Source organism: Oryzias latipes, chromosome 22 (genome assembly GCF_002234675.1).
Source record: "Oryzias latipes chromosome 22, ASM223467v1".
Lineage (NCBI taxonomy): Eukaryota > Metazoa > Chordata > Actinopteri > Beloniformes > Adrianichthyidae > Oryzias > Oryzias latipes.
Window position 1 is genome coordinate 12,796,718 of NC_019880.2, and position 19,167 is coordinate 12,815,884.

The 19,167-nt window shown below is 41.4% G+C and overlaps 1 protein-coding gene across 7 annotated transcripts; it reads left to right on the forward strand.

Annotated features, from left to right (window-relative positions):
- Positions 1 to 151: 151 nt before the first annotated feature.
- ktn1 (kinectin 1) lies at positions 152 to 16,178 on the forward strand. Of its 7 annotated transcripts, none has more exons than XM_011490394.2 (37): positions 152 to 297; positions 3,704 to 4,304; positions 4,341 to 4,416; positions 4,555 to 4,698; positions 4,781 to 4,897; positions 4,978 to 5,108; positions 5,204 to 5,308; positions 5,430 to 5,570; positions 5,732 to 5,838; positions 6,175 to 6,319; positions 6,858 to 6,954; positions 7,027 to 7,196; positions 7,326 to 7,394; positions 7,481 to 7,518; positions 7,617 to 7,707; positions 8,176 to 8,244; positions 8,339 to 8,376; positions 8,459 to 8,549; positions 8,656 to 8,724; positions 8,808 to 8,842; positions 9,315 to 9,405; positions 9,482 to 9,588; positions 9,665 to 9,758; positions 9,871 to 9,911; positions 9,989 to 10,079; positions 11,364 to 11,450; positions 12,493 to 12,582; positions 12,670 to 12,756; positions 12,836 to 12,925; positions 13,003 to 13,095; positions 13,208 to 13,276; positions 13,361 to 13,444; positions 13,654 to 13,737; positions 14,704 to 14,787; positions 14,868 to 14,963; positions 15,040 to 15,150; positions 15,225 to 16,178. In XM_011490394.2, exons 2-37 carry the CDS (start codon positions 3,705 to 3,707, stop codon positions 15,252 to 15,254), a joined length of 3,762 nt encoding a protein of 1,253 aa, XP_011488696.1. In that variant the 5' UTR covers positions 152 to 297; position 3,704; the 3' UTR covers positions 15,255 to 16,178. The 7 variants fall into 7 exon arrangements, with proteins under 7 accessions (XP_011488696.1, XP_011488695.1, XP_011488694.1 ...); XM_011490393.2 differs by having other exon boundaries at positions 3,704 to 4,268; positions 4,305 to 4,416; XM_011490392.2 differs by having other exon boundaries at positions 3,704 to 4,416.
- Positions 16,179 to 19,167: the final 2,989 nt, after the last annotated feature.

The following is a 19,167-nucleotide window of genomic DNA, read 5'->3' on the forward strand; positions in this document are numbered from 1 at the left end:
TACATTATACATTAAAACCATTGATGTCGCTTTTAACTTGCATAATTCCATGATATTTACTAAATACGTGGTAAACGTGTGATGGCTGTCGTGCGGGTTGACACGATTCATAAAACAAGCGCTCCCTCCCTGGCCAACTATGACCCGCCCCCGCGAACCAGAAGCAGCAGATAGTGTGACAGATAGCGCAGTAGAAAGCCAGGCTGGAGCCGCGCTGGGAATAAGGGGCCTGCCAGAGTCAACGCAAGAACAACGCCTTTCTACACTAGCTAAGGAAACCAACAACAGGAGCTACAGGTATCACTCGAATGGCTGTTTTAGCGGACGTTGACTTGAATTGTTTAAAAGTCTTGTAGCCCGCTCGTGGCTCAGCCTAGCTGTCCACGCAGGCCTGGGAGCTGCCCATAGCTGAGCAGTGAGGCTGTACCAGGTCAGAGATTGTGAGGAAGAGGGAGGATGAGATAATGGTTCTAGTAAAGGAGGCCCATTGGGGGAGAGGTCCACGCCTCCAAAGAGACGGAGAGTTAATTAGAACCGAAAATATCTTTCCTGACTGGGTCGGTTAATACATTTCTTAGTATTTGTGACGTTAGGGTCATGTTGGATAGCTAGTTAGCACTGAAGTTAGCTAGCTCATTCATCTTGTTTTCATGGAGTCATTCCGAGAGAAACTTAAGAAGTGGCGTCGAGCCTTTTCCGGTGGTCACATCGTGGCTGATGTAAAAAAAAAATGCTGCTCTTATTAGGGAGGCGGTGACTTCTATGTGGTTGTGTCTTTCGATCGATTTCTTTGGTTATTAGCCATAATGTGTGACGTGAAGCTAGCTGAGCTAGCCTAGCAAAGATTGTTAACATCTTTATCGTTCACTGTTTTCTTTTAGCTGTTAGCTGGACGGAAATGCAGCTGCCATTTACATTCTCCGAATGACCAAGCAGCTTCAGACTTCCTACTTTAGTGTGTGAGCCACCCCTGCTGAATGCTGAGGTGGCGTAAGAATATCTCACTGTCAAAGACAAGGATGGAAAACTGCTGCTGGGACTCTATTCTGGAAACCACACACTAATAAGGCAGACAAACCGCATCATTTGCGTTTTAGGCCAATTAATGCATTGTCATTTAGTGTCCTGAGGACCTTCTTTTAAATCTACTGAAGTAATGTTAAGCTAACTTTGCTGCCAAATGAACTTTGAACCGAGCTCAAAGAAAATCCTTCCAAGAACTTGACGTTCTCAGTTTGAGAGAACGTCAGAATGAAAATATGAACTTCTGTTTACTTTATTTATGATGCCTATTTCGGTTGGTTTTCTTCTGGGATCTTTGTATTATCCCTGCTTACCATTCCTGTAGTTTATACTTTGGAGATGTTCCCCAAGTGTTTCTATTTCCCCTTTTGATAACCTATTAAAAAGTAGTTAATCTTGTACTTTTTATGCCTTCATAGTTACTGAGTACTTTGATCTTTTATGATTATTTAAATGGAAATAAGTCTGTAATGATTACCACTTTATTATCCAGTCATTTCTAGATTGTCTTGGTTCATTTTATGAACAAAGTTCAACATAGTTCATAAAACTAAATTCCACATCAACTTAGTAAGTAGATGTGGAATTTTTGTATATTTCAAAACAAAAGCCTTAGTCTTTGTTGGTAAGGCTTGAGAGCAACCACAGGACTTTTGACATTTTTAAATGTTTGTATTTGTCCTTCCGTTTACAGACCATTACAAAAAGAAATGTTTTTTCTTTTTATCTGTCACTGTATTCTTTAAAATTCCTGAATAAAAATGTAGGTATTTTTAATCAGCTGAAAGACGATTATTAAGAGATTCTCTTGCAACACCTTTTTATAAAAAAAACAGGAAGCCCAGCCAGCCAAGTGGGTAGATTCCTGAGAGCCAACAGCCCGAGAGGGCATTGTCCCCCAGACTCTTTCTGATGCTGAAACGAGGCTTAGGCTGCAGAAAGAAAAGAAGCTCACATACTTTTCTCTCTATGGTCTGAAGCTGAAAAAGCCTCCTGTTACACCATGCACTCTACCCTATGTTTATAAGTTATAATGCTTACATATATTCTGAGCTAAAGTAGAAAGTTTAGACAATTCATTTGTGAGTTGCTGCATTGTATTTTGTTGTTTTTTTGCTAATTAAAATACGAGAACTATTGCATTTAGAGGATATTTGAGGAACTTGTGCTGCTCGTTATTGTCAGTTGATGGCTATGAAGCTATAACTCCAGATTGGAGGACAGAAATTCTTCAAATAAATCCAGTTTAAGCAAACATTTTAAAAAGGGTGCGTTTTCTTCTGACACAGCATTTCTTGGAGTTTGCCTTCAGCTGCAGTGGATTGACTATGCAGGAATGCAAGCTTCTGGCTGGAAGGTGTACAAACATGTTTTAGGAGCTTGAGAGTTTAGGTTTAAATGCAACTTGAGCCTTTTTTGGTCCACAGTTAAGATCTGCCTGTTCAATGTTTTTGAGCCAAAGATACATCAACAGAGATGGAAAAAAAAAAGGTCACACATTGTTGGTTTGGGATGGAGGATCTCATGATTCATGTTTTAAAGTCAACTCTGTAGATTTTAAAGGCTGTACCTCAAGACTGAACCTGTCAGTCTTCAAGAAGCCCTGTGGTGCAAAGTTATTCTTAAATGTATTATCATGGGTAATCTCCTTAATCCAAATTACTAGCGAGGTCTGCTCTCCAACACTGACTCCTAGGCTGGATGGCTGCCAGTTCCTGGCTGTAGGATTGTGCCGCTCTGCAGGTCACTCCCCACCAGAGTTGACATGGTTGACACAGTAATTCTTCTACCATCACCTAGAGATTTCATTTGCTCTTGTTGTTTATAGCACACTATATAAAGGAGCATTCATTGTTTAATGTGTTGATTTCTGCTTGATAGGTGTTTTAAATGTTATTGTGCAACCAACATCTCCTGTGATGGCAGCACGTCCTCACGTGCATTTTCTGCACATTTACAGGGAAGTTGTCATCTAGTTGATTAAACCGTGTTTTAAAGGGAACCCTTTTGGGGGGAAAACTTGTGACCTAATTCCTTTTTTTGGTAAGTATGTACATGTTTAGATGAGGATGAAAAGCCCAGTCTGCCACCTCAGCTGCAAACGACCCCGCTCTCTGACATTTACATGTGTATATTTTTGCCTTCCATGCTACAGCGGCACACCAGCGGGATGTATTTGTGGAGGCTGAAGGAGAGAAGTGACATTGAGCGAGCAATCCTTTAGCCATGTCGCCTTTTGGAATTCCTTCATCTAATTTGAGCAGATCTCGGTGCAGGAAACGGGTTTTGGCCGCCGCTTGGTGCCTGGTTGCATGGAAACTTTCAGTATATCTATGAAAACTGTCAGAGGGTGTTGAGCTGTCTAGCAAGAGTATTGTTGTCTAATTGGATCACGTAGACGGAGGGAGGGTGAGTTCTCACTCACAACCTCGATACTAATTGCTATTGATGTACTTACACATATCCACCAATGCACGTGCCTCATAAAGCAGTGGTTGACCCGCACATTCATATTTATTCAGAGAAGCACACAAGAACCAACTGAAGGCAGAGACTCATTTTAGTCTTTAGGTTTGAGGTCACTTTGAAAGTTGTTGTGGCTACATTCTCATGAAAATAGTTATAGAAATGTGGTCAGTAATATTCTGAAAGTAAGAGGTCTTCTTGTTCTTTTCTCCAGAATGGCACTGGACATCTACGACACTCAGTACCTTCTCATCCTGGCCCCCTCCCTGGTTATTGCCCTCATGTTCCTCTTCTTCTGGCTCTTCATGAAGGAAACCTCCTATGACGAGGTGCTGGCTCGGCAGAAACGCAACCTAAAGCTGCCACCCACCAAGCCAGACCTCCGTAAGAAGAACGAAAAGAAAAAGAGCAAAAAGAAGGAGAGCGCCAGCGGAGGAACAGCTGGAGGAGGCGGAGGAGAGTCAGAGGAGGATCTGAAGGATTTTAATGTGGCTGATGGCGCAGAGAGCTCCAGTCTGGAGGAGGAACCTGCACCCGTGATTACCCCGGCACCTGTGGCCTACGAGCCCGTTTCCTTGTCTCCGCCGGCTCCCGTCAGTTTGAGGGAGCGAAAGAAGAAGGAGAAAAAAGCTGCAAAGGCCGCTGCTAATGCGGCTGCAGCAGCTGCCCTCTCGGAAGAGCTGGAAGTGAACGATTCCAAGCTGGTCAGCCACAAACCGGAGCTGCAAGTGAATGCAAGCAAGCCGTTAGGGTCGCCTTCTCCACAGCCTGAGGTCCAGGCTCCGGTCCAGGCTCCGGTCCAGGCTCCGGTCCAGGCTCCGGTCCAGGCTCCGGTCCAGGCTCCGGTCCAGGCTCCGGTCCAGGCTCAGACACCTCCCCAAATATCTGGGAAGAAAAAGGAAAAGAAGAAGCAGAAAGTGGAGGCCGGTCAGTGATTTTGAATTTTGTTTGAAGTAAAAGCATTGATTCTTTTTTTAGGAAATATAAATAATTTTCATCCTTCTTGCATTCAAAATGTTTTTTGAAAAAGGTATTGAAAGACTATGCTTGATTGTCACCTTTTAGTTAATGTGCAGCAGTCAGAGGTGAAAGCAGAGCAAACTCCAGTACCAAACAAGAAGGAAGCCCCCACTGCAGCAGAAACCAACGTTTCTGATGCTCCCAGTGGAAAGAAAAGAAACTCTGCCAAGAGGCAAAAGACTGAACCTGGTAATGAAGATGACTCCATTTTTATGATGAACTTTATCGCTTATTTTCTAAAAATAAAACCGTTTTTCTTCTTAAAATGCAGTAGACGAAGCCCCCATTTTGGCGAGTTCAGCCGCTTCTGCAAACCACCAGGCCGCTCATAAGGAGGATTTACCATCCAAAGGATCTGGCAAGAAACACAAGAATGAAACTGATAAAGGTAATCCACCTCCACCGTACTCCACAGTCTAAGATTTCCATTGTGGTTTGATTCTGCGTCACCTACCTGCTGCTCAACAGAGAACGCTGGGCTGAAGCTGAAGGAGCTGCTTTCTGGTCTGTCCAGCCTGGTTCTGTCAGAAGCAGAAGCTGTCAGTGTGCTGGCTCTCATTGGAGAGAGGAGTCCTAATGCCTTAGATGCCTGGCACAAAGTGAGTCTCAAATGAGTCAGGAACCATATTGCAATACCATTTTCCGTTGAATGCAAAGCCTTAACTTTGAATACTTGCTTTTTTAATGTCTTAAGTCATCAAGCAGGCCTGACCCCGCCGCCCAGGAACGAGAGAAACTTCTTACCACTCTGCAGGAGGAAGCTTCCATCGCCAAAGACAAAGTGAAACAGCTCAGCCAGGTTTACATTTTAGTTTTTTGTTTAGTCGTTTAAAATCTGTCTAACCATTACCTTGCATTTTTTTTGGACCATGCGCATTTATTTCCAAAATATTTTCATGTCCTCTTAATGTGAGTCACAGGAGTTTCAAGTTGAGAAGCAAAAGACTGGGCGAGTGGAGGCCATGATGAGAGAGCAGCGAGCAGCCATGGAGAAAGAGCTGGGGAACATGCAGGCGAAAGCACAGGGAAGCTACCAGGAGCTTCAAGCCATGCAGATAAAGGTGAAGCAACTGTGTTTGCATTATTAAAATGACCACAGATCTCATATTTTTGACTGTTTTGTAGAAAGGGTACACCCGCACTGCAACATGTAAAGGGAAAAACAACTTCCCATGTTTCTGTGTGGAGTGATGTAGGAGTGAATCTTACTGTTTGTGTGCAGTTTCAGCAGGTGAGGGAGCAGCTGGAAAGCCAGATCTCACGGCTGCAGCAGGAGAACAGTATCCTGAGGGACGCTGTCAGCTCAGCCACCAACCAGATGGAGAACAAGTTGGTTAAATACAAAATGTCTTTCCTGTTAGGAATATAACATGTTACAGACGTTATAAAACATGTGGTTATTCGGTAATTTAATGCATTACTTTATTTCTGTTTTAATTATTTATTTGGTTTCATTTATATGTTTCCCTATACACAGTACTAATACAGAAAAAATGTTTTTATTCCATTTTATTTACATTTCTAAGCCCTTTTTTGTTTTCATTTTTTAGACATAACCTGAGTTGGGTCAGTCGAATGCTTGCTTAAAGCTTGTAGTAACCTGCATCTTCAACAGTCTCCCATAATATTTGCTCATTAACCATTTTCATATCCTGTGCTTTGTAGGAATTCAGCAGAGCTGAACAAGCTGCGCTCAGAGTACGCCGCTCTGATGAAAGAGCTGGCAGACAGCAACAGCAAGCTGCAGCAGGAGGAGCACCAGAGGAAATCACTGGAGGTCAGCTACAAGCAGAACGTGTCCCAGCTGGAGGTACGTTCATCCAGATGCACGGCGTGTTTTCTTAGGCTGTCCTTCATTATCCCCAGCTGAGACAAAAAACAAAACAAAAGATGAACCAAGTTTCATGAAACCTGGGAGTCCAGTTTGACTGTTAATGTGGTCAGTGGGTGTGGTGGCATTTGAGGGGAAATGGGAGGAGGTCACAGTCCAAATACTGAGTGGGGTTGTGGGAAACAGAACCTGAGATGGGAGGGTTTGTTGCTTTAGGAAGCAGGAATGTTTGAGGCATTGTGGTGTGTATAAACACTCTTCCTGGTAGATCAGGCTTTGATGGTTTTTAACGAAAAGGCAAAGTAGGATGAAAATTAAAGATCCTGTCTTGAAAGAGGAGTCAAAACGTGTTTATTTTGTCTAAAAATAGTCTAGTGAATTAGTTCAGAAGAAATCTAGCATTATCTGAATGTAATGACTTTTTTTCCTCTAAATATTGCCTAAGCTCAAGCTGCCTGTACTAAGTATTGTTGTTGTGTGTAATGTGAGCATTTTACATGAGTTTCTTTACCACCAGGCCCAATTGCAGGATGCAAAACGCAGCTGGGAAGAATTGCAAAACTTCCTCCACAATGTCAATGCCGAAAGAGAGAAACTTCAGGCCTCCAAGCAAGGTACTGTACCATATCGCTAGATTTTTGTAAGAAGAAGCAAATGTCCCGAAGTGACTCAGTCGTTGTCTGCAGAGCTCCACAGCCAGTTGCTGGCAGCCGAGTCAGAGATGAACAACAAGAACAAGGAGATCCAGGGGCTCCACAGCAGCCTGACTGAAGCCATGGTGTCTCAGGAGCGGCTGGAGCAGAGAGTGATTGAAATATCCCAACGCAGTATTTCTGATGAATCACTGCAGGTTCAGGTGAGGCTGACTTTTATGATAACTAAGTAAAACAAATTATGTAGTACAATTCGATTCCTTTATTTTTTCTATTCTACATGAAATTGTTGGGGGGATGATAAAGCTCAATAACGGGATGTATTCCAACAGGAATTGTTGAACGAAAACAAGAGTCTTCAGGTCCAGAATGAAAGCCTGCAGGCCCAGTTCTCCTCTCAGGTATGGATCACCTTCACCCATCTGTGATCAAAAGATCAGCACCTTCATGTTAAAGTAAGCCTCTACATTCTCTGTGCCACATCTAGGCAAACCATATCTCCCACATTGAGGAGCTCCAAAAGCTGTGAGCCATGCTTTTAGCTTTTTAGATAACTGCACATCAGGTGATGCTGGGGTCTTTTAATCATGCCAGTCTTTGCGCCTTTGCCTGTTTTTGTCTAGACTTGCTGAAAAGGAACTGCAGAGAAAAAGTCTGGAGGATTCTCTGAATGCTGAGAGGAGCAGTGGGGCCAGTAGAGAGACTAACATGCAGGTACGGTTAAGAGAAGCTCACCTTCATGTGCAAACAGGTTCAAAGGCAGCAAGAATCTTTAACCCTTTTTACACCAGAGCTTTAGCTCCAGTGTTTACATTCTTTCCACTACTGTAATTCTGCAACTATTGACACAATTAGCGCAAACCCAGCGGATTATGAAGCAGAGAAGAGTAGCTGCAACATTTAACGTTCGGAATGTTTTGGAAGCTGTTTTTTTCCGCATCAGAATCTGCTTAATCACAGTCATCGTATAAACAAAGATTTACGGTATGTCAAAGGGTGTGTGCTTTTTAGATTTTGCAAGTGACAGCTCCTGTGTTAAAAGATTAAACTGTCCATGAATATAATGACTCTATGTTCATATTCTTTAGGTTTTTTACCTTCGTTTTAACACAGACTTTGATTTTGAGCTCAAATTGATCATGTTTTGTTGGACACTTTCTACTTGTCCTTGTGTTTTTGCAGGCTTTGCACAAAGAGAACATGTCATTAAAGGCAGAACTTCAGAAACTGCAGGCCCAGATTTCTGAACAGGTTGGCTTTGTAGCTGGATCTTTCTGACTCATTTAGTGTTTCAAACATGCGTGTGGTTCTCCTGTCTCACAATGAGGATTTTTCGTCCCGACAGGCTGCTTCCCAGCTGGTTTTTGAGCAGTTCCAGAAGAGGTTAGTGAAATATTTCGGAAAGAGACATTACCTTAAAAAAAAAAAAAAATGAAAATGAACAAACCTGAGCTGCTTCCCCCAGTGCCCTGGAGAAAGAGGAGAACATGAAAACTGTGGAGGGCCTGCTGGAGAAAGGGCTAATCGAGGTGGCCAACAAAGAGGAGGAGCTAAAGGCGAGCGCCCTCACCTTCTAGCAGTATAATCCAGCATCGGGCTGTTTTCCTGAATGCACTTTCTCACATGCAAATGTTTAAAACAGACATTTTTGACTTGATGCAGGCAGTAAGAGAAGAGAAAGAAGCACTTCAACACGAAATTGAGAACATTAAAAGAAAGCTGGAAGAACAGGTAATGATTCAGATCTTTACTGAAAATCATTGTTTAGACTATGATACTTAAATGTATTCATTTTGATTATTTCTTCATTAAAGGAATCCACACAATTGGTAGAAGAACTCACAAGCAAGTAAGATCAATTAAATGAATTATTTTTGAGTTTTAGTTCAGTAAAAAAAAACACCAAATGTTAAATCTCCCATATTTTTTTTAAAGGATTTATATTAATGTTTCCAAGCTTTTTTGTGAGGCTTCAAAATAAGTCTCATGTATAAGAAGCTGAATGCTGTCTAATAAAGAGGCATAGATATATAACTGGATATTAAATAAGCACATAGACAAAAATAATATACATATTTTATTAATATTTGTCATATTTATTTTCATATTTTATAACAGGCTATATATTTGACATCAGAGGTAACTTTGGAATTTTCTGTACAAACATTAAAGCAAATTCCTGGCACTCTTCAACCTCCTATGACACACCCAGCTAGTAATTATTTTCATACCTTCCACAGTCCTAAAAAGCTGTTTCTTACTGCTTCAGCTTATGCTTAGCATAAAAACACCAGAGCTTCTTGTTTTGCTGCGCTGCACAGGCTCCAAGAGAGAGACTTGAAGCTGAAATCTATTGAAGAGAGTCTACAAGCAGAACTGGAAACCCGCTCTTCCCAAGAGAAGACGATTGAGGTATGGACCTCCCCAGATTTAGTCAGCAAATAAAATGCCACTGCAATGTTTGAGCTGCTTCTTTGTTGTTGTTCAGGCTCTGCAGAAGCAGCTGGCTGACCTCAAGGAAGATTTGGAGCAGCAGAAAAAGACATCAGAGGAGCAGTCCAGTTCTAGTGTTCAGCTCAAAGAACTCCAGGATCAGTATGTGAACATACCACTCACCCCTGTGGAGCATGGCTTATTCCAGAAAACTCATCAGCAATTGTGAATTTTCCAGGCTTGTAGTGAAGGAGCAGGAAACCCACCAGCTGCAGGCGGAGTTGGAGGCAAAGACGAAGGAGTTGTGTAAGAAGGCAGAGCAGGTAGAACAGGTGAGGGGATTGCAAAGTGATTTTGAATGTCAGTATCTTTTATTTTGGCTCTCTTTGCTGTGAGCATCTGCAGCTCTCACTCAGGCTTTTGCCTCTTCTTCTGCTCATCCAGCAGTCCCACGCAGGAGTGCCGAGCCCGGAGCTCCTCGCTGTGTGAGTAACTTCTCTTTCTCTCTGTTGGACTCAGCGCGGAAAGATGCTTTTTCTAACAGGTGTCTGTCACTTGTCAGGTTGTCAGAGAAGGAGCAGCAGCTCTGCAGTCTGCAGGGGGAGCTGGCTGAGCTGCGGGGCTCACTGGAGCTTCACAGGAAAAAGAACAACGTAGGTTTTCTGCAGCTGATCCCAACTACAGCCCTGGCAGATTTGCTCTGTCCCTGTGATAAATCACCCTCCACCCCCCTCTGCCTGTTACTACAAAACATTTTCCTCACACAGTTCTGCACACTGCATATGTCCGTGATCCCCGTCCTCCACTGCCACTCTGCATGGCCTTGTTTTTTGGTTTAAATTTTTTTTCTCTTTTCTTTTTGTAAGTCCAACAGAAGGTTTTGTTAGCAGTTACATTTGGTAACATAAATATGCAAATGAGCTGCCTTTAGCATTCTTCATGGACTAAAATGATGTAATCTGAGCTTTCCATGACAAGGCTTTCAGCTCACGTCTTTTATAAACATCTTGACTGTTTATCGTGCCAACTGTGCGTATTGTTTTACCCACAAATGTTAGCCTGGGACTCTGAGGGCTTTGGAAAGCGATTTCCCTAATTTCTTTTAGTTTTCCGTTAAATGGCAGTCATGGAGCTCAATCAGGGCCATAATGTTTGATATGCAGTCACACATAGAGTAGCTAAGCACAAATGGTGTCCATCCATGAATTGCATGGTGTCTGGTAAATAAACCCGTTTTTATTCACACTGTAGAGTCAGCAGAACTTTGTTCTGCCCCTGCTGCTGAACGCTGGGTACTGCGTTGTGTTTAAGGTCACATAAGGACATAAAAAAACGCAGTTTAGAACAGTTTTGACCATTTGTGTCATTTTTATACATAGTTTTGTAACACTCTGGGTGTTTCCTCCAGTTCCTGAAGGCAACACCAGTGAGAGATGACTTCCCATCACTCTTTCTTTGTATTTATACCCCGCCTATTCCGCCAAATGAGGATCAAAATTAGGAAAGTGAAAACAACTTGTTTTGAACTTGACAATTAAAGAATCAAAACTAATTTTCATTCATCTCAAAATTACACAAATAGGAAAGTAAAATACAAAAATAAGGAACTTGTTCTAAACAACTAAACTGTGTCAAACTAAAGTTTTTAAAAGTAAAAAAACATTTCTTTACTTTGCTAAATATTTCATTAAATAACAATAAAACATGTAATTTAAGTTGCAGTTTCTAATTTCCTATAAAGATTTCTCTTTCAAAGAATCATTACTGCCCTGATTTAGCTCCATATACCAGAAGATAGAACTGTTTGTCTTCATTTTTGAAGACCGATGCATTCAGATTCATCTGCTCAGTCTAGCAGGCTGTGTTTGAGGGTCACAACATGCATTTCTTCTGGGGCTGAACTGAAAGTAGTATCTCTTTGGAACTGACCAAAACAGGAGCTTCGGGAGAAAAACTGGAGTGCAATGGAAGCTCTATCAGCCACCGAGTCCATGCTTCAAGGAAAACTCAGCAAAGCTGTCAAGGTTCGACACCCCCCACCTCAGTCTGCTTCATTCTCAGTCCAGTCTGATGCATCCCCCTCCGAAACGCCGTGTTTTGACATAAATCACGCAGTGAACCCTCCTCTCCGGTTCTTTAACAGCACTGCATACTCATTTACCTGATTTCACTTCTCATTTTGAATGTGTGGGCTCCAAATCTTGAATCTGTTATAACCTGCATGCATACCTTTAAGAATCAGTCTGTTTTGTTAAATTATTTTATATATTTTTCTCAGTGATGCTTGGTAATGAGTGTGCAGTGATGATCATTAGATGAAGATCCATTCATATTGTTTTTCCCCACTGTCTTTGTTTTTCTGTGGCATGGCATGTTTTTCCCCATTCTGCTTTTGTCAGGCAGTGCATATCACCAAGTAATCCAAACGCAAACTGCATTTCTAATGTCATTTGCTATTTTCTTTTCTTTTAGTCACTCATTCTACCCTTTTTATTGTAGAGCAACAGTCCTGTAATCTTGTCTGTGAAGGAGAAGTTTGACTCAATTTACAGCATAATCTGCTTTCCGTTGCTGGTTCTTCTGAAAGTCATGAAGGTGGCAAAAAGATGCTGCTTTTTTCAATAATTCAGAGTAATTATGAGATTTGTCCTGTTGTCTGATGGAAGTAATGGCTCTGATGCAGCTCTTCATCAATTCAAATCATCTTTTTTCCAGATGGAAAGAGTCACTCGGCATCTTTCTTGGTTAGTTCATGCTGGTTATAGTGGACTTGTCTTTTGTGGGCCTTGTTTTTGTTGTTAGCCGTTGACTCCTCTTAAGCTTGCCTTTCATCAGAGTTTTGTTGTTGGATCCAGTTATTTAGAGGAAATGCCTCTACTGTATAAAGACGGACAAGAAGGACCTGAACCAGGTTGAGCAGATGATGGTCTGAATCAGGAAAAAGCCTAGGAAGGTTGTTTGATCTTGTCTGACTGGATCAAACCTGGGGGCACACATGATCTGCACTGGTCAAACGTTGAGTTTTTCACCTTTTTTTGCTGTTATTTTTGTGTTTGTACCCTGCAGGAGCACGAAGCAGCGCTGGGTTTGTCTCAAGCTGAGTGTCGAGATGTTCTGCACAGACTTCTGCCGCATGTGCCTCTGCCTTCAGGACAGGTATTTAAAACGGGTTTTGTACATTTTTAGTTTGTATGTACTGTTTTGACGGTTTTTCCTACATTTTGTTTGTCGTTTGTCCTCCAGAACCATCAGGAGTGGCTTCAAAGATTCGAGAAGGCAGCAGCAGAAAGTGCAGCTGCACAATCCAACCAAGCATCACTGGACTCTGAGGTATAAAATACAAATAAATGAAAATAGTTGGAGCAAAGATCGTTCATCGTTTGAAAATAAAATGCCGTTCTTTGAATAGGGATTGACTGAAAAACTGAAGGAAGCAGAGGAAACCCAACGGAATCTACAGAAAGACTGTGAAACATACAAGAAGGTTTTGGCAGAGACGGTGAGAGAATCTCCTTTTTGTTTTGTTTTGTGTGGTCTGTTGTTCAGACTTAACTGTCGCCACTCCTGCACCGACAGGAGGGAATCTTGCAGCGCCTCCAGAGCAGCGTTGAGCAGGAGGAGTCCCGCTGGAAGATGATGGTGCAGGCATCGCAGGACGAGCTTAGAGAGGTCTGTGTTTAGTTTAAGGAACCACCTCCCTGCTTAATTCTAAACCACTAGGATATCATTTGCATCCAAAACTGTCATTTTTATTCATTTGGGGGATTTTTTTCCCACTCAGATGAGCCGGAAAGTTTTAAGTTTAGAGCAAGAGGTTGAAAGGCTGACTGATGGAGGCGAATTGGAGAATGTAAGTCCTTTTCTAACCCAATTCTTACATTGAACCCCCTATCTAGTTGTTAATCCTCTGCGTGTTTTCCATTTTATTGTTCAGCTGAGAAGAGAAAAGCAGCACTTGGAGTCTGAGCTAGAAAGGGCAGAGCACGAGAGCGCCACCTATGTAACAGAAGTCAGAGAGGTAAGCAGAAACTGAGCTAAGGCTTCGCTGTCATCCTCCGATGTGACAAGCCTGAGTCATGCTGCAGCTACAGGTTCATTTGAGTGCAACTATTGAATGCTGCCTAATCATAGGGGGGTTAAAAAGACAAACTCTGAGCATCTCACTGCTGTGAGTGTGTGGTGGCTGCTGACGGTTCCCATTAAACATCATCTCAAACCTAATTTCAGCTCAAAGATCTGTTGACTGAGTTGCAGACCAGACTTGACGGCTCTTATACAGAAGCTAACAGACAGAATGAGGAGCTGACTTTGGTAAGCCTGGATCTCGCTGGAGTTTCCTCAAAATCCCTTACTGGCACTAAGCGGAGCCTCTACGCTCACTGGGAACAAATATTTCCTGCAATGCCTTTGCAGTCAATAAAAGTCCCACTCCGAATCATCTATTCTAAAAGTGTTGTCTTTTAATTATGATGATGGCGTTTCTAGCTAAAAGTAGCTAAGACGTCACACCTTCAAGCTGCTGCTGCTCCTGATTACCAACGATTTGAACAAAGAAAATCCTCAGAAATAAAGAGGAAAATGCCTCAAGAACATGTTAGAAACACAATTTAATCGGAGTGGGTCTTTAAATCTTTCAAACTAACCTTCTTTTTCTGCAAATTTCCCCTTACAAACCTTCTCTAAAACATGGCTTGTTGTCTCTTCCTGCAGAGGCCAGAAACCTGCAGCAGCTATTGCTAACCCTCTTCTCACTTTTCAGTCTGTTTTAGCTCACACAGTTTGCTTCGCATACCACAGTTTAAGATTTCAGGGCTTTTCATGGGAAGTCAACATTCAGGAGTTTATTTTTGTGACGGTGTTCAAACCAGAAACCACTTTATCAAATATTTTAACAATGAAACAAGGGGTTGTGAAGCATTGCCTCTCTTTGGAGCAACACTGCATCATTAGCAAATGTTCAAAAACCAAACCTTGGTTTTCCTCTTTTATTTTCCATTCAAAGATGACGTTCTGATTCTTGAAATGTCTTCAGTGACTCAAAAAGACACTTCCTGAAACAAACTTTCCATGATTTTAAAATCCTTAAGTTATTGACCGCTAAGACTTATGACTGGATTTCTGTTTCAATATAAACTGCCTTGGTTGGTACTCGAAATTTTATTGTTGGCTAATGCAACGAGTCCAAACCTGCAAAGTGTTATTCTGTGTCTCTGCACTTTTTCTTTTGTTATATTTGGAGGAGTTTGCTTGTCTAATGTTCAGATGTTTTGATTTTAGCTGAAAACTCAGCTCACGGAGACGCTGTCCAAGCTGGAGGCGGAGGAGAACGAGAGGCAAAAGGTTGCTGGTGACCTTTACAAGGTAAACGTTTGGACAGTCATGGTTTAAGCGCAGAACTTGCGTCGTTATCCGTTTGCTGAAGGTCCTGTTCCTTCACACAGGCCCAGCAGTCTCTTGAACTCATCCAGGGGGAGCTCTCAAATCTGACGGACAGCACTGACGACTTGATCGAGAACAGCAGTCTGTTGTCACAGACGGTAAGAGGCAACAGTTTGCTTCACCTGAAGTAGTGACAATACAAGGTGCTCAAACTAACAGCTGAGTCTCTGACAGGAGGAGATGGACAAGAAGGAGAAGATGACTGCAGGGCTGAATCAAACCGTTCGAGAAATGCAGCAGCTGCTTCAAGCTGTCAGCAAACAACTCACTAAGGGACAAGATGAAGTAAGCTTCTGTCTGTCCTCATAGCACTGCTACATCCTTTTGAAAGTCCTCTGATTCTGTGTGCTTTCCTCCAGGAGGCTGAAAAAGACCATCCTAAGGTATAGTGGGAGCAGAGCAAAGCACCTTGCAGCCACTCTGACTGCACTACACAAAGGCCACCTTTGAGCTTCAAACCTTTTTTCCACCCCACTATACTTCCCGCCACAGCCAGCCACCTCCCTCAACACCCCACCCTCTGCACCCACATTTTAAGAAGCCTGTTGGCTACCAGGGAGCAGGCAACGGTTCATTTCTCAACACTCCAAGCACAGCACCAAAACACAAACTACTCCACTCCAGCCACATTCCTTAGTGTTTTTTTTTTTAATGATTTTCTGTTTTGCACCATCATTTTTATTTCTGTCTCTAAAATGACCTCAAGCATAAGTTAAACTGTTTGGAAACTGTTCCTGTGTTTTAAAGCACCTGTGTTGTTCAAGTGAAACCCTTTTGAATACTACAGTCTGTTTTATTTGTCTAGGCCAGAGAGGTACAGGTTTCCAGTTTATTGAACAACCTGTTTTTTTTTCCAGTCTTTTTTTTCTTAACTTAAGGACATGTATTGTTTAAATGTACCAGTTAGGACCTGCTGAAATACACTATTGTTTCTGATCTGATGATTTGCCTTCTGACTCCAGAACTAAACTGTACATCCTCCACCCATTGCTCCTTGTGTACCTTGGTTCAGTATTTGGGAGACGGAAGACCCGAAAGAGGTCTCAGCATGTCAGACAGGTCACTGCGTGACTAAGTTTGGTGATGCATGAACAACTTGTAGTCACGTCTGTACTGCAGCTGTTAAGAGAAGGGAGTCTGTGACCTCGGATGTGAAAGGAAGTGGTTTAAAGGTTTTTAATCCTACTGTAACTACTCTAGAAATAAGCATCCCATATCATATGTAATCAAATCTGCTAAATTGTTAAGTTCATTAACACTGAAGAGTTTTTTTGTAATGGGTGATGTTAATAAAAGGGATGCTTAATAAATAACCCATGTCTTGAGTTTTTTTCCTGCATTTTTCTACTGCAATTTCCTTTTTAACCACTGTGGGGCAGAATTTAACCTCAGTTACTGCCATTAAACAGCGGGGAAGAAGTTGAGCATGCAAGGAAAAACTGAAAGCATATTTTTGGTTTGCAGACAGGTTAGCAGAACACGATAAACTTGTTTATCTTGTTTGTTGTGATGTTATGTTAGACAGAATGTTGTGGCTATTTTGTCTTCTGTCGCCTTTTCAGCAGTGACAAGTTTAAAAAAAATGTTTTGAGTGAAGGGTGTGTGTCCCAGCCTTTAAACTTTTACTAGAAATCTAACAGATGCAACCAATTATAAATTAACACATTATTTAACCTTTTCAACTTCTTAGGAGATTAAAACCACAGACATACACACAGATTTCTAAATGGCAAAGAAGACTGAATCAGGATGGGCACATTGGTGACAGTTCACTCCATTAACCTCAATGTTGTGAAAAACAGCAGTGAAGAAAGTCTGAATCTGCTGGAGTAAAAACAATAAATCTATTCACCTACCAATAAAAAAAGCACAAATTTGTCTTCTGATAGAATCCAAACTGATCAAATTTTTATTTATCTCACTTAAATTTTCATAAATAATAAATACAGCAAAAAGCAAGATTAAAAAAAAACATTTCATAAACCAGAATGCTTATGACTTTACTGTTGAACTTTTTAATGTGGATGGCAGAGGTGCAAAGGGGGAGCAGTTGACCTCTGATCAGAAGACGGTCCCCCTTTGATTCTTGCCCATGTGTCCAAGTGTCCTTGCCTGAACCCCACATTGCTTCTGGTGGTTGAACGTTGGCGCCAGTATTCGGCAGCAGAGGCCTGAATAACCCATAAATATGAAGGTTTTCTGTTTTTCTCAGATTAGAAAAAATCTGTTTCATCAAAAATAAAATTGATGTTAATTATTCCTAGTATAAAAATATTTTAAGTTGCAACATTCTTTTATTTATTAAGCTTGGTATTTTCATTTCTTATGTTTGGCAGCCAATCTGCACATTTAGAACAAAACATAATTTTTTTTTTAAACAAAAAAAGTATTTTGGTTTTAGATACGGTTAAACATATTTTTAGAGAGTAGACGCTATTATTTTGTTTTCTATATTTTAAATAATTTATTACAGCAATGTTGTGAAAAACAGTAAAGTGAACACTAGAGGGCGATAGCGTGTAAACTAACTTCCAACCTATAGGAAACCATTAAAAAAATAGAAAAATCTTTTCATATAAAAATTTTTTCTAGCTTTGTGGGTTTTTTTTATATAAAACAAAAAGGCCAAAAATTATGTCCCCAACTCAAATGTATTTTTGACAAAAGTAATTAAACAAAACTACCATCGCCCTCTAGTGTCATCTTCCTGTTACTGCTAGCACCCACACTGGGCCTCCTTCAGCTCCTTCCTTCCTGTTGCAGTCTCGGATGCCACAGAACATTTGAGCTGTGCAGTTTCTAATTATGATGCAATGCTACAAAAGGACCCAAAATGCCTGATTTCATCATATTTTTGGAACAGCACTAGAAAGATAAGGAAGTGAATAAAATGCTTCAGTCTATGAGAAAAGTGTAGCAATCCTGAAACATCTCACAAATTGTTTTACATTGAGAGCAAACATCCAATTCCACGTGGTAGAATCTGAAAATATGGGGAGGAAACAGAAAAATATTTATTTGAATCTTTCAGCACATCCAGAATTGTCATTTTCGCTTCTCTGCAAGTGAATCCAAGTTGACTTTATCCGCGCAGAAAGCTGTTGCACTCCTGCATGTTAAAAGGCTTTTATAACAACAACACTGTTGTGCTGGCTAAGTGGGAGGGGGTGTCAGGTCAGAGCACAAGTGATGTGGAATCAGCACATTCCTTACATACTCCTACACTGTCATGTTCCAGTCAGCTGATTGGGTATCTGGCTTTTTTTTTCCTTCGTGGAAAGCTCTCGACACATCCTGCAGTAACGCTATCTTCAGTTTGGTTGATCCTCCTGTTGCAATCAGGGAAAGTAAATGCTTCCAAACTTCTTCTTAGTTAAGGAGCCCTTACTGGAGTGTAAGTTTGCAGTCATCTCAGAAATGATAAAGAATCCTCAGTTCTTGGGAAAACCCTGACACCTTGTTGGGAAGTTCACAAAAAAAAAGGTTCCCAAATGAAGTCAAACGTTTGTGAGTAAACTCTGACAAAGATCAGTTAGGAAGTTCTCAATGCTTACAAGCTCTTTGTTGTGCAATGTTTTCCTGCTGCAGGAGGCCTCTGCTCTGCATGCTTCTTGCCTAACATTCGACTCCTCCTACTAAACATAGATCTGACGGGCGCAACGCCAGCACAACTTCAGCAAAGCAGCCCACTCCCTGCATCTGCTCTCCATCAATTTGGTATGTGCTGCAGAGCCTTTGATCCCCACCCACCCCCCTGCTTCTACTGTATTTTTGTGAATTTGATGTGTTAAAAAAACCAATCAAAACAACGGAGTTATTCAAAAAAAATAGTAATACTCACTAGATTAAAGCAAAACATGACTACATAATCATGCAACTATTTTGTATTATTACTAAAGGCAATTGTAAGAATAGGTTAAAATTGCAGCTTAAATTATGCAGAACCAAGTGTCATTACAAAGTATAATGTATGTACTTTACAATTCTTATTATAGAAGAATGTTTCTCTTTTGGTCCCATGGTCACTACTACCTATTGATTTTGTAGGAGGTAGTATGGGACTTTGAAAAAAACAAACAAAAAAAAAACACCAGCTCAAACCAAAGGCTGTAATTACAAAGACTGGGCGGGGACTGAGGGGATTTAGGGCAGTTATGGTGGTTCTTGAGAAACAAGACAAAGGCTGTTAAGTGTTGCTGACACAGCCGGACAAAAGAGGAGAACTGGCACATTCACCAGAAAGCCGTAAGAAGAACTGAGCATATTTGAAGTGGCATCCTTGGATGCAGAGAAGGTCTTGAC

Coding starts and splice junctions, on each gene's coding strand:
- ktn1 (XM_011490392.2), top strand. CDS start 3,705: ATGGCACTGGACATCTACGACACTCAGTACCTTCTCATCCTGGCCCCC. Junction 7,708..8,175: donor GTAGAGAGACTAACATGCAG/GTACGGTTAAGA, acceptor GTGTTTTTGCAG/GCTTTGCACAAAGAGAACAT. Junction 9,912..9,988: donor AGCCCGGAGCTCCTCGCTGT/GTGAGTAACTTC, acceptor GTCACTTGTCAG/GTTGTCAGAGAAGGAGCAGC.